Here is a 13,544-nt window from a genome sequence, read left to right as displayed (position 1 = left end):
ATGTAAGGATGTCTTTACGAAGTTGCCTTTCCATCTGTTACCTAGGGACAAGGTAGTTTTCACATGGTTACTCCTATTGAAGAAGGCAGTTTTAATGTTAGCAGGGGGAAGTAAACCATCTAAACTCATTGCGTCTATGATTGTTTCATTAGCTAATGTAAGAAAACATTTTCTTAAAGATGAACTTTAAGAAATACTACTGACTTGGTTTTAACGACTGACTGCTGATGACTAGCCCTTCTCCGCTTACTAGCTCAAATCACTGAGAAAGAAGGAAAGAACTAGACTTAGTCCAGTTCCTTGTCTATATTTAGTCATTGAGATTGAGGGTGCTTGCTTATCTATACCAAAATTAAACTGGGTAAGACAGTGAAGGGAAAGGACAAATCATGTCCTCGTGAGAGCAAACATACCATGGAGTGACTCATTTATCCATCCTCTACCTACTGCAGATTTGTCATGTCATTTTAAATATCAAGCCTGAGATCTTGTCTGAGAAAATGTATAGACAACTTAGTTAAAATGGCACACCTACACTGGACAAGGGAAGGTTAAATTGATTTAACTTCACAATTTACTGCAAATTAAACTAATATAGGATTAGTCAATATTAAGGGTTTGCATGGACTTTGTTAGAATCTAGTTATCATCGTAACTTCTATAGCCAAGGCAGCTGCCTGCAGCTGTACTCTCTTCTTGCCCTAGACTGTGTTTTCTCTAGTATCTGTTTACCCACCCCCCAAAAAAAGTTATTTTGATAATGCCCCTGCCTTTGCCTAAGCCATCTCTTCCTTGTGCTCATCCCTCCCTCCCTAATTATTCCTCAGTGACATCCCGCAGAATTGGGCTACCATTTAGTATAGAGGTGCTTAGATATTTCTCTTCAAGTAAAATTTTGCCAGTAACCGTATGTAGAGGATTTGTTGACCTTCCAAAAGCAGAGACACCTTCTCCAAGTGCATAGCAGAAAGCAAGTTAGCTCACTGAAGTAGCTTTTCAGGTATCTCTTTCCTCTTGGATTTATACTCTCACGTAGATTAGGACCAAGGCTGTACTCTCTGCATTTTTAAAAAAACCTAGTAGGGGAGTTTAAATCCTGCCTGCTGTTTTTTTCTGCAACCTGTGTTCCCCACACTCTCCATCTGAGCTTTGTAAAGGTACAGTAAACAAGGTGTTTTAACTTATGCAGAGAATGGCAGCATAAGCTATGTTGAATTGCAAGAGGCACAGGAACGTAGAAAATATGCATGTCTGGGAAGCATTCATAAATCAGTTTAACTGGTGTTTGCAGAGTTGGATGTTCCTTTAGAGCTGGAGTCCCACAGGCTTTTTTGGGCATTTTAAATATAATCATCCTTTAAAAGGTAAATTCTCAACTGATTTTTCAGTGACAGTTGTCCTGAATCTGTTTGGATTCCTGCTGGAATCTTAAGTGGTAACCCAGATTGTGCACATCTTAAATGCTAATTTGAGATAGGTATTTTAAACTCTATTTAACATGGTTTCACCAGCGCAAGCTCCACAGTAAGCAAATAGTGCAGCTTTTCTTTAACTGCCCGAATCAGACATTGAACACATCCTTCAGGCTAGCTGTAACACTACTAGAAGGACATGCAAGATGTTTAGTTTAAATCAGTTACATTACATAGAATGTTTGATGCAAAAAGAATGTTTTGAAGATGAAGGTGTCTGTGATTCAGATAGCTTACAGGCATTTTTGCATTTCATATCAAACAATGCCAAGCTTTAAGCATAGGGAAAACCCTGTATTTGCTACTGAACAGGCTTTCTGTGCCTGTGCAATTTTATTTTGTTTAGGACTTAAAGAGCTTATGAACTAAACTAGCAACATGTAGGAAAAACACTGCTTTATCAACCTGGGCCAGGGTCAGCATTTTAATTACAGTCACCTGCAAAATAAAGTTTACTGTAGAGTACAGACAAGCTACTACTAATGCAGTTTCCAAACACTGAGGATAACTTATCTTTCAACCAACATGCAAAGCTTAATTCTCTAATACCTTACTCCATGTAGTCATTTATTACCTGTACAGAGAAAGGAGAACAAGGGTTCTCATCTCAGAGACTCACTAATGAATGACTAAGGTGCAAGGCAGTGGATAACTGACAACTGTTCCTTCTCTCTCTGGCAGATTCTTCTAGGTGAAGATTTGACCTATATTCTCACCTCCAAGAAGTCTTGCTGTGGGATTCTCAGAAAGGGACAAGCCTCTTCCCTTTCTTCTCCCCCAGGAAAAGGGGATGTTTGGCTTAGATTCAGAATGTCAGCATGCTTTTTACAGAGTGTTCTCCACAAAGTTTGCTTCTGCCAGTTTAGTCTAGTGTTTGCTTGGCCAGACTTAAGGGTCTTTCGCTCCTGAGGATGGCTATGCAAATTTGTTGCAGCAGCAGCTACACCACCCCAATCAGAGCCCTGTTGTGCTGGGTGCTGGACAAACAAAAGAAGATGATCCACATTTGTTTTCATCTGCATTCTTGCAGCTAGTTTTCTACTTAAGTCTGTGTACCAAAAACTCTTCCACATGTGGAGGATTTGAATAATATGCTTCTAAAAAGCATTCTAGGCAAGGTTCTACACAGGCAGTGACTAGTTTTCTCATTGCTCAGGAGGAACTAGGTCAGTGTAATCAGGACAGCCAGCACTGTTGCTGATATATTTCATGTATCCTTTAACAGTTTGGCTTATTTCAGAAACATGGCAAGTTAGGTTACACAAAGGCTGTGTGTGTGGAGCAGGGTCTTAAAGAATAATTTTTCAGACGACTGCTGTTTAAGAGCAGTGGTACTCCTCCCCCAGGAGTTTGGAGTAGTCATTTAAGGCCAAGCTACCCTTCATAAAACTTAGCATAGCCTGGTCATTTCCCATACAAGACATTTATTCAGACAGGTTAACTTCATTGTACAGTAATGCCTCACTACAGTCTTTAAAACGAGAGGAAATCGTTTCTTTAAAAAGTGTTTGTACATAAACAGACAAATCATAGGAAATTAACAACATTAGCAACCCCTAAACCATGCACAATTGCACATTGACTTGGGGGCAGTAGTGCGTGCTTGAAGGAGATGATCTAGATCTCCTGCTCTTCCCAGAGGAGCCATTAGTATTTCGATAAGTGAGGGGTTTCCAATAAACTTAGCACTTACCTCTATTCTCAGTTATTAGTCCAACTGGAGAGGCAAGTGAACTTAACACTGCGAACAGGTTCACAAACATGTTTACTTGCATGGCAGGAAGATACTAGCACACTTACCAATTTCCAACTGTCATGGGTGAGATTTTAGTCTACTGAGGGTAAACCATGCATGGATGTGAATTTAGAGCACTCTTGCAGCAGGTGCTAGTCTGTAAGATCCATATCATGTGCGGCAATACAAAGGATGATGGGGTGTCAATTCATGCCCTGTTTCATGGGGACCCCATACTAAATGGCTCAGGGATAAACTCTTCAAGGCCAGAGGGTGCAAAAGCTGTTCTGTACATCACAGCTGATTAATGGCACTGCATAAGCACATGGCTTTAAATATACACACTAGGATTAAGCCTCTCCCTCCTCTCTCTACCCTCCCCCCCCTTAATAATTGCAGCCAGAGTTTCTCAGTGCTCAGTGACAGCCCTGGGAAATTCTTAAGGCCAAGGAGTTAGATATTTATGTAAAGCCAGCTCAGGTTTCTCATTTATCAAAGATTTGCATTGGTCTCCATCCCCTCTATAGGAAACTGAGCTTTCTCAAAAGAAATATTGAACAGTTTACCAATAAAAGAAGTCAGCAAGCCTTTTACGCACTGCCTAGGTCAGACCTCAAGCCACTCATTTGCAAATCTGCACAGTACCACCCCTATTTTACTATTGAGGAATTATATAGGGCTACCCTGAGGATAAGGATGTCCAGACAGGATGCAGGGTTTATAATCAAAAGTACCATCAGACACTGGACAACAAGTTTCCATGGGGCTAGTTTTGGACCTGCAAGATTCTCATAGCAGTGGATTAGTCAGGGGCCCCTGCCTATGGTTAACATTGGTGTTTTATACCACAGATAAGAATCCAGAATACATATGGTTTCTGGGTAAGAGGCTCTCCTTCAGGACAGCACAAGGTGAGACTTAGTAACTGATGGTTCCACCGCAGTTCTGGTTTCAGTGGCTTGTTTCTTTAACACGTGCAAGTCTCCTACCAGGATGGAAATGCAAACACAGTGCACCTCACACCACATTTTCTTCACAAACTAGAACATTAGCTTGGCCCCAAGTCCATTGTGAGTGATAAAACACTTGCTGCAAGTTGATTTTGAGTGGGGCAAGGCTAAACAAACAGGACAGAAGTGATACTTCAAACACAATGACAAACAAAGCAGCTAAGTTATCGCAACCTTCACCATGCGCAGCCATCACCTTTACTCTATCAACTTAGTCACAACGTAGGGGAGTTGGGCAGAAGAGAAAGGGTGAAAAAGAAGTTATTTCACTATAGCCACCCATCAGTACAGATGTCCCAAGAGATTCCCCCCAAGGAAAAAAGGTTCCCCCTTGAAGAGGGAGATGTGTCTCCAAGAGGGGCCCATGCCTTTAAGGGAGTGCCATTCCATTTGTGACCTCACCTCATGTTTGCACTGGTGGCCCCTGACTAGGCAAGCATTCAACCCTACCTCTGTACATCACTTTGTGGACCAAACATGTAGGGAGGAGACATTACTTAGATCCCATTTTGCTCCCACTATATTGGGCTTTCACTGCTCTGCCCACCTTCACTAACCCACCTTGAGCTCTCCAGCCCCACTCATCATGCAGACATGGAGGCACTAGCAGTGTTGTTCTCTGCTCAGCACACTCACATTAAAGTGCAAAGCTGCACGTGTACGCACACAGACAAGCAAGCACGTACCCTCTGGAGCCGGCAGCGCTGCCCGCCCAGTCAAGAAACTCTGTAATTAAGACAAAAGAACGAACAAAAACAAAATCCCTTCAAGTAGTTTTAAAACTTCCTAAAGTCTGCAGCTGCACTGGAGGCAGGGCCCCGGGGCTGCTGGGGGCAATAAGGCAAAGAGACATCTGAAGTCCTGGAAGGATGGAAGAACGAGGCGTCAGTGGTGAAAGACAAGTTATTCTGTGGGTTGCTCCTTCGCACACGCTCACGCACCCTCATCCTTGGCTGATCAGCACAGGCCATCTGTTTACTTCTGCACGCAGCTAGGCCATGTGAGCCCACCGCAGGCAGCTGATACAATGATGTAGATCACCACCTGGGGGAAGAAAGCACTGTCATGTGGATAGAGGATCTTTCCCATTACTCAAGATGTAGCGGTTAGGTACCTAAAGCACGGTTTGGAAACATTGGGATAACACCACCTGCCCCGCAGAGTGATGCGAGGGTCCACCTATGACAGCTCTGCACCTATGTTGCCTGCAAAATTACACCTTGAGGCCATCAGATGAAATGTGCTAACACCAACAAAATTTGTGGGTAAATACCTAAAGAGGAGGAGGAGACCATGACTCTGGCATGAAGCCATTTTGAGTCAGCAACTGGGGCACAGACGGTCCTGAAAACTAAGTCTGCACTGGGCTCAGATACTGTGAACCCAGCACTTCAGCTTCTAAGAGTTAACAAAGCAGCTATGTCCCTGCCTTCCCTTGGAGGCCTACACACAGCTGGGGAGGACGGTAACACTAAACTCCCTGTCCCTGCCATCTGAGACATTAAGATGGTGGACACAGCCCCACACCCCGCCATGGGCCAGGCTAGAGCTGGCCGGAAAATGGAAATCCCTCCCTGCAAAACATTTCCCATTTTTAAAAAGGGTTCCATCCCCACTCGGAAGGACAAGTCAAAATGACACATTTTTCGTGGGAAGGGATTGAGAGAATTCCATTTTGAGAACAGCAAAATGCAACTTCTAGCTTCCTGCCTGATGGCATTTGCCAGTTTTAGCCCCTTCCTCCCTGGAGCCGGCCTCCTAACTCCCAGACCCTGGAACTGGCAGGCAGAAAGCTTAACTGACAAGAGCTTTGCAGGCAGGCAGCCAAGGAACCTTCATTTTGATTTTCCTGGTGGAAAAACAGCTTTTTTTGGCCAAATGAATTTTCCACAGAAGATATTGGTTTTGTGACATGGGCATTTTTTGTTGGGAAATCATTGGTGAAAATTCTTGACCAGTTCTAGGCAGAAGACAGCCACTTGCTCGAGCAGTAAAATGCTGGATCCTTGCCTGGGGAAGCGAACCTGCGAGTGAGGGAGGTAAATGGGTTCCTTTCTTGGAAACACTGGTTATTTGGGGGCTCCAAGGAAGAGACATGGATGACATTTTCTAACACTTTTGGAAGGAGCACGAGCATCACGCCGAGAAGAGAGGATGACACCAATAACTTACAATCGACACTACTGTGATGATGATGGTGAGCTTGAGGTTCTTCATACACATGGCTCTGGCCAGGTTCCTGCTGGTTGTTTTGAAGGTGACTGACTAGGAGAGAGACAACCACCACTTAGTCCATGAGCCTTGCTGAGCAGCCTAGTCCTCCAGCTGGATTTCATCAAAATGCTTCCTGATCTAATACTGAACCGCCAACAGCCTCCCAAGGGCAGCCTGGGGGGGGAGGTGGGGGGGGAACTAACTGGCTTCAAGACTGAGCTTGACAAGTTTCTGGAGGGGACAGTACAAGGAGACTACCTACGATGGCATGTAGCTGATCTGCGACTGCTAGCAGCAAATACCTCCAACAGCCGGAGATGGGACACGAGACAGGGAGGGCTCTGAGTTACCACAGAGAATTTTTTCCTAGGAGTCTGACTGGTGGGTCTTGCCCAGATGCTTAAGGTCTAACTGATCGCCATATTTGGGGTCAGGAAGGAATTTCACCCCCGGTCAGACTGGCAGAGACCCTGGGGGGTTTTCAGTTTCCTCTGCAGTGTGGGGCACAGGTCATTTGCAGATTTAAACTAGTGTAAATGGTGGATTCCCTGTAACTTGAAGTCTTAAAACCATGATTTGAGGATTTCAATAACTCAGCCATAGGTGAGGGGTCTATTACAGGAGTGGGTGGGTGAGGTTCTATGGCCTGCCATGCACAGGAGGTCACACTAGATAATCATGATGGTCCCGTCTGACCTTAGAGTCTATGAGTCTGTATGTAAGAGATGTACCCAATCTCCACCTCTCCATCAGCATTTACAATAAACCTGAATACTTCCCCACTGCAGACGAACAGGTCATTTCATCCAGCAGTCCTTGTTTGTGGCCCCCGTCTCCTTGAGATGTAAGCCATTTACTTGCTTTGCCCCTTTCCTACTCCTGCCACTGGTACCAGCAGTGCAGGTCGCCTCAGTGGGCGCCAGGATCGGGGCCCTGCACTAGTTTTCTTCCACAGAAGTGGTAGTTAAAGAGGCAACATCAAAGATTGTGTGGGCCTGAAAAATGAGCCTTGTACATGTGCACCCCTCTGCTCAGCCTCCAGCTTTTTACCATGACACCACCATGGCCTGTGTTGCATAGACAGTCAGGCTAATCATTTGCAGGCCTACTGTCCAGGAGCAAAGAGGCACTGCACAGCTTCAACATTGTAAGTGACTATACCAGCAGGAGGGGTTTTGAACTGAGCAGCTTTTGATACTAGTTCCCTTTTGGGCTTAGCTGACTGGGGACCTTTATAACCGGAAGCTTGTCTCCAGTATTTATGCTATTCCGACTTTGTGGTAAGTCTTCACTTTATTTCCTTTTCCCATCCTGTTTCTCTGTAATCCATAACTTCCTCACCCTCCAAAACACAGAGCTTCATCCCAGGCTGGCAGCCTGCTGTATTTTAAGATCAGATGATTTCATGCACAAAAAAAATGTAAACATCCCAGTGCAAAGACTTTGATCAGAAAGAGAATTGGTGAGTGCTGCACATTCAACATATAGGATAATGCAACAGTTTCCAATCCAAGCCAGCTATAGGAAACTCAGCCATGCCCTCTCTTGGGAGCAAGGTGAATTTTCCATACCCTCTTCTACCATTAGGGATCAGAAGATATTTCCACTTCTGCCTTCTTTTCTTAAATGCAGAAGAGCATTTCTTGACATTTTTGAGGTGAAGAAGAACTTCTAGGGGACCCATTCAGAGCTACATGCAGCACTAACTTGTTTCTTTTCAGTAGCCACCATCATTATGGGTCAGATGGCTTCCACCTAATTAGCCTGAAGTCAATTGATCTGAGAGTCAGTTATTTTCATAATTAAGGCTTCTCTAACAAACAGCATAGATGATGTGGAACCAAAACTGTGGGTTTTTCCTTACCTAGTGGCAAGCAGGAAGGAAGGTCAGGGCTCAGGTGGGCATCTGTGGCTTGTGTGCAGAGGCAGGAAGAGAGGGGACGAGTGAAACGTACACAGGAAAGTTCTTTAACAGAGCAGAATGCAGCAGCAGGAGCACCTAACTGAACTAGCACTAAGGAGGGAAGAATCCAGCATTGCACCCATAGGAACAGAGTTATGACAAGTCTACAAGGAGCCTTGTATCCAATATCCAGCCACACCTCTCCTGCACTGCCATGACTAGGATGCGAATAGCAGAACACAGTGCAGTAAGGAATGAAAGCACAGTGAGCTATGCCATGAGTAGAATGCTGCCTCGTTGGAAACCAAGTTGCGTAGGTAAGGCCTAGAGGTGGACTGAAAGAAGGCCATGTGTCTTGTACACACGACATGTAAGTCCCGATATAAACACAAGAGCTTAGGGACTGGAAGCCCCAACATTTGCACTGTTTGTATATTGCTCTAGCATCTGGTCTTTGTGGTCATCTGTGCATACTGGTTAATATCAGCTTCTGCTCATAACTAATACCGTACCAACATACTACATATGTCTGCACTGAAGCCACTCTCCCAATTCCCCTGCACTTACTGAATCCACTAGATTCTCTGTTTTGTCTATCAGCAGCTCCAGCTTCTCTCCTCTTTGGGCCACCAGGTCTGAGGGAGGAAGAACAAACCAGCAGTCAGAATCCAGGTGCGAAAGTAGCTTTCATTATCCAAGTCTCTTGCTACTTCCAGGCCAGGAGGCATCTCTGATATAACTAGGGTTGGCAGAAGTCAATAGTTATTCTTATAATGGCAACAAATGCATTTATTATTTTAAAGCTTTTTTTCTATTTTTATCAATTTAAATTTTCACAGCTGCAGGAAACTACATAACTGTTTGCCTCCCAGTGACAGTGGATATTGAGAACCAAGAAGTTAAAGGTTTATAACTTAACACAAATTGTCAACATCATATATCAAAATGTACAATTATCTTTAAACCAAACTAAGTTCTCCAGCAGCATTTTTCTTACTTTGCTTATCCGTATGTTTCAATTAATGTGGATGGAAATATTTTTTCTGTTTGTGTGTGTACGGTGATATTGACATTGACCAACATTTAAATAAAAAAAATTAAATTTTCCAAGTTCGCTTGCCGGACAGCTAACAAGTGAGTGCATCCCTTCATGAGCTACTTGGAATACAGTATCTGAGGTGGAGGGAGGAGAAAGGTCCCAAGCAATCCCAAGCCACTTTTAGCCAAATCCTAGCGCTACACCAGTTTACACCAGCTGAGGATCTGTCTCTCTATCTTAAGTGAGGAAGCAAGTTTTTCCTTGAACTCCATTTCACTGGGCCAGAGCTAAACATTATCAGGAACTGTTAAAAATGAAGCCCTCAAAGGGAAACAGGTCACACTATGGATTGGTCATTTAACAAGCTACTCGAGGCTTTGACAGAAGCATCAATACAGCACCTTTAGCTTCATCCCTCTTGTATAACTTTATAGTTTGGGTCCAAAAGCAAATATTTTATAGTGAAAAAGAGCCCTACATCAGAACCTGGTGAGTTGCTCTTTAATCTACATGGGTATGACAAGCAGCCAAGTGGATTTCAGGGCTGTCTGCATGGTGGGGTAATGTACTCTAGAGACGTGGGATTTCTAAAGCACATTAAAATGCTGCACATTAATTCATCCGCTTTAGAAATCATAGCCCTGTGTAGGCAAACTCTTAGTTTGGATAAACCTTGGCCTTCTCCAAGCAGAGATCAAGTTCCAAATCTTTCCTGCTTTAAGACCTTTCAGATCCATCAGTGATACAAAGTTCTTCACTAAGACCCTGATCCTGCACTCAGGCCCACATGGTTCTCGATGCAGAATGGAGACAGCGCGCCTGTGATCTGGAGCACACCCCCCATCAGTTGGTCAGTTTGGAGGTTTGCTCCAACACCACTCCTCAATCCCAGTCTTCCATTCACAGTAAAATCTTACTGCAAACACATGCCCCGGCAAACTCAGGGCACTTGTGTGTGTGGCTGGAATACCTGCCAACTGTAGCAGATGCTGTTGCTAACCAGGTTACCACTCAGAAGATGGCAGGTAAATCCTGGATTCCCATAAAGCAGGAGCTGCACATAACACCATCAGGAATCCCTCCATGAGGGACACTCATCTGGGACCTGGGGTGTATATTGTGTGCAGAGCAGGAAGTGAATCCAGCAATACCTATGTTTCGAACCATGATTCCTTTAAGTTCATCAACCTGGGCTTGTGTCTCCACCATCTGGTCAGTGCCCTTGTTCTCTGAGTGGTATTTCTGTAACAGATGAACTCAGTCAGTGACAGTACAGAACTGTTTAGAATGAAAACAAACAATTTCTCCAATCTCAGCTCATCTCGTTTTCTCCAAAGAAGCTTGCTGAAAAGCTAGGAGGGGGCGGGGGGATGTTCTGAACCTCGACAGCACCTTTTAAGAACCCCAAAGCGTTTCAGAAACGCTGAGCTTCACTAAGCCCAGAGGGGTATTATCCCAGTTTTACAGAGTGAATGAGACATGCAGAGACCCAAGTGAAAGCAGCTCACTGCCCCAGTTGCTGTCATGTACTAGTCCCAGAGTTTGCTTGAACAGTCTGCACTCATTGCCATTTCCTAGGAGGCCCAGTGTGCAGGAGCTTGGTGTTGCGGGCAATGGGCCACAGGTGAACTATGTGCCATAAAAGGCCTTTCCTCCCGCATTAGCCCTCCAATTACCCCATCAAGAATCCCAGGAGGACTACAGGCCAACTGTTTTTAAACGGAATATAGGAACTCTATGTGTGAGGCTCTTCCAAAGCCCGCTGACTAGACAGTGCAGGGAGAGTTCAAGATGCTAAGTAAGGGCACCCAGTTGTCTAGAATCCTGCCAGCAGTTCCAGATACAGGGTCAAACTCTCAACCCTCGCTGGCCCTGCATATCCAAAATCAAGTTGCGGTGGAAAACAGTCACTGCTGCTTCCCCACTCCCTTTTCAGCGACGCTCCGCTGAGGAAACAGATCTCAGCGACTGAACTTAAAATGAAGGTAAGCAAAACATAAAGCTTCTTGGCCTTGCTCTGCACCTCTAGTCTTGTTCACACTGCTCACTGGGGACTAGCTAACCTTCTCTGGGCACATAAGGCAGCCTAATTTGAACAGACACGCAAGGACTAGCCTACAGCCTCCACTATGAAAGGAGCAGCCCGAGACCATAGGAGAGCCAAGCCAAACAGATCCTCCAGACAATAGCAGGGTCCAGAGCCACCCTGTAAACTGTGTTTACTGCTCACTACTGGCTCCCTATGGATCAGACCCAGCAAACAGCCTGGTCCTGCGCACATCCCATTTTAGCCACTTCTGGCAGATGCCCTCCTGGTCCTGTATGTAGTGTCCTTGCAGTGCTCACATAGTCAGTCCTGGCATGGTTAGTTTTCACTGAACTGAGGACGGGGGGTGGGGGGAGCTGCAGTCATTAGTTTAGGAGGAGGAGAGAGAGAGAGAGAAGCTGGCTTGCTAGCTAAAACTGCCACTAAAACTGTTAACAATTAGCTCGACCTGCCCCCACCCCATCGCAGCATATTATCCCCTGGAAGGTTTGCATGCATGAGTCAGGGATGGTATCACAGAGGTCAGAAGGTTCAAACCCCCCCTCCCCAACACTTCCAATTAGGGTACATCTACACTCTGGAGTCAGCGGGCAAAGCCCCCTAGCGCACACAGCCTCCACCCACCCACCCACCGAAGGAGTTTTTCGGTCACTGTAGGAACACCACCTCCTGAACGAGGTTAGCTACATCCACATCTGTACCTCCCCACTGAGGATCACTCAAGCACTGCTGCTTCATCAGCTGTCGGTTTCCTGGAAAAGCTGTAGTTTGGAGTAGCATTCCGTTTCCACTACCCCTTCCCAGTGCAGACAGTAATGAGAGACTGAGTTATGGAGGATAACCATCTGGCCAGTCCTATATGTTTGCCGGTCTGCTGGATTAGGAGCTGCTCTTGCTTCAAGCCATGTACTCTTTTTGGTGTCCAATGAGGAAGACCAAAACTTCATCTATTTTATACACTAAACCTCTCAGTTACATCCTAAGAGGCCTAGGACAAGGCCTTCTGAGCATCTCAGCACCACCAAGCACAATGGAATGAGACACGTACTTTTCCCCAGCACCATTTTTAAGGTACCAGTGTTCTAGCTGTAGTCTTGCAGACTGCTTTCAACCACTTCCTACATCTACTTTGGCTTGCTACTAATTTCCAAATGCTTACAAGTGAAGTCCTACCTAGAGAGAGATTCTTAGGTTTATCTTCCCTGTTACTTCCCCACCTTTGTAGATGGCTTGAAATATATAGGTGAAGAACATTAGACAAGTACTAAGTATTACAGGAGTCAGAGAGACATGGAAGAATAAAAATTGAGGTGGAAGTAGGATTTCAGAGCTTGAGTCCCAGCTCTGACTTTGTACAGTCTTGGGCAAGTCACTTCACTTGTATGCCTCAGTCCTCATCTGTGAAATGGGAATAGCAACTGCAAGGGTTTGTTATCAGGGCCCTGTGCATGCTGCAACAAGCTAGATTTAAATTGTATGTCATTCTAGTTTGGCAAACAGATTGGAAATTCTGTAATAGCTTCATTTAATTATAGAAAGATGGATTTTATTGAATTAAACAGGAAAATTAATACTACCAGAAATACTGTAACCCCATGATGTTTTATATTTCCTTTTCTGCTACCCCACATTTCCAGAATGCTAGTTATCTGCATCGTCAACGTTATGATGAAGGAAGCTGGGTGAGAGCAGTACGGTGAAAGCTTTCTACACTTGGAAGGCAGTTTAGGATTGTTGGATGATCACGTTAGCAGACTGTTTCTGCTAAAATGAATCACAATAAAACAGTGTTGACATTAAGCTGTCATTAGGAGTCAACACTTTAATGAAATGAATGAGGCAGTTAATAGCTCAAAGTTATTGTTTCCATGTTAACCTGAGACTACAGGCAGTCTCTTCACATTCAGTTCATGGTTTTAACATTCCCTCTTAAGTTTTTCAGTATGGAAGTTGAGATTGGAGCACAGATCTGTGACAAAGGATGGATTCTGCAGTAAATTCTCCAGTCTCAGAACAGCAGACTACATTGGGCTGTGCTTACGACTACCAAGTGCTTTGATGTCCCCAGCTCTAGAAAGGCTATGTACTCATGAGGTGTCTAAATACAAACTAATCCTGCGGATG

General features: G+C 44.7%; 1 protein-coding gene across 1 annotated transcript in view; it reads right to left on the bottom strand.

The window, feature by feature from the left end:
• Window positions 1-2,876: 2,876 nt before the first annotated feature.
• The window catches only part of VAMP7 (vesicle associated membrane protein 7), a 32,526-nt gene continuing 21,858 nt past the window's right edge, over window positions 2,877-13,544 (bottom strand). The window contains exons 5-8 of the mRNA XM_067548566.1: window positions 10,525-10,615; window positions 8,902-8,969; window positions 6,390-6,482; window positions 2,877-5,261 (exon numbers count right to left, since the gene is read on the bottom strand). Coding sequence (XP_067404667.1) covers window positions 5,193-5,261; window positions 6,390-6,482; window positions 8,902-8,969; window positions 10,525-10,615 — 321 coding nt within the window. The 3' untranslated portion in view covers window positions 2,877-5,192. The remainder of the gene's footprint in view (window positions 5,262-6,389; window positions 6,483-8,901; window positions 8,970-10,524; window positions 10,616-13,544) is intronic.

Source organism: Emydura macquarii, unplaced genomic scaffold (genome assembly GCF_026122565.2).
Source record: "Emydura macquarii macquarii isolate MOO-44397 ecotype Brisbane River unplaced genomic scaffold, CSIRO-AGI_Emac_v2 contig_1253, whole genome shotgun sequence".
Classification (NCBI taxonomy): Eukaryota; Metazoa; Chordata; order Testudines; family Chelidae; genus Emydura; species Emydura macquarii.
The sequence above is the reverse complement of the archived record's forward strand: the minus strand, read 5'-3'. Positions and strand labels throughout refer to the sequence as shown.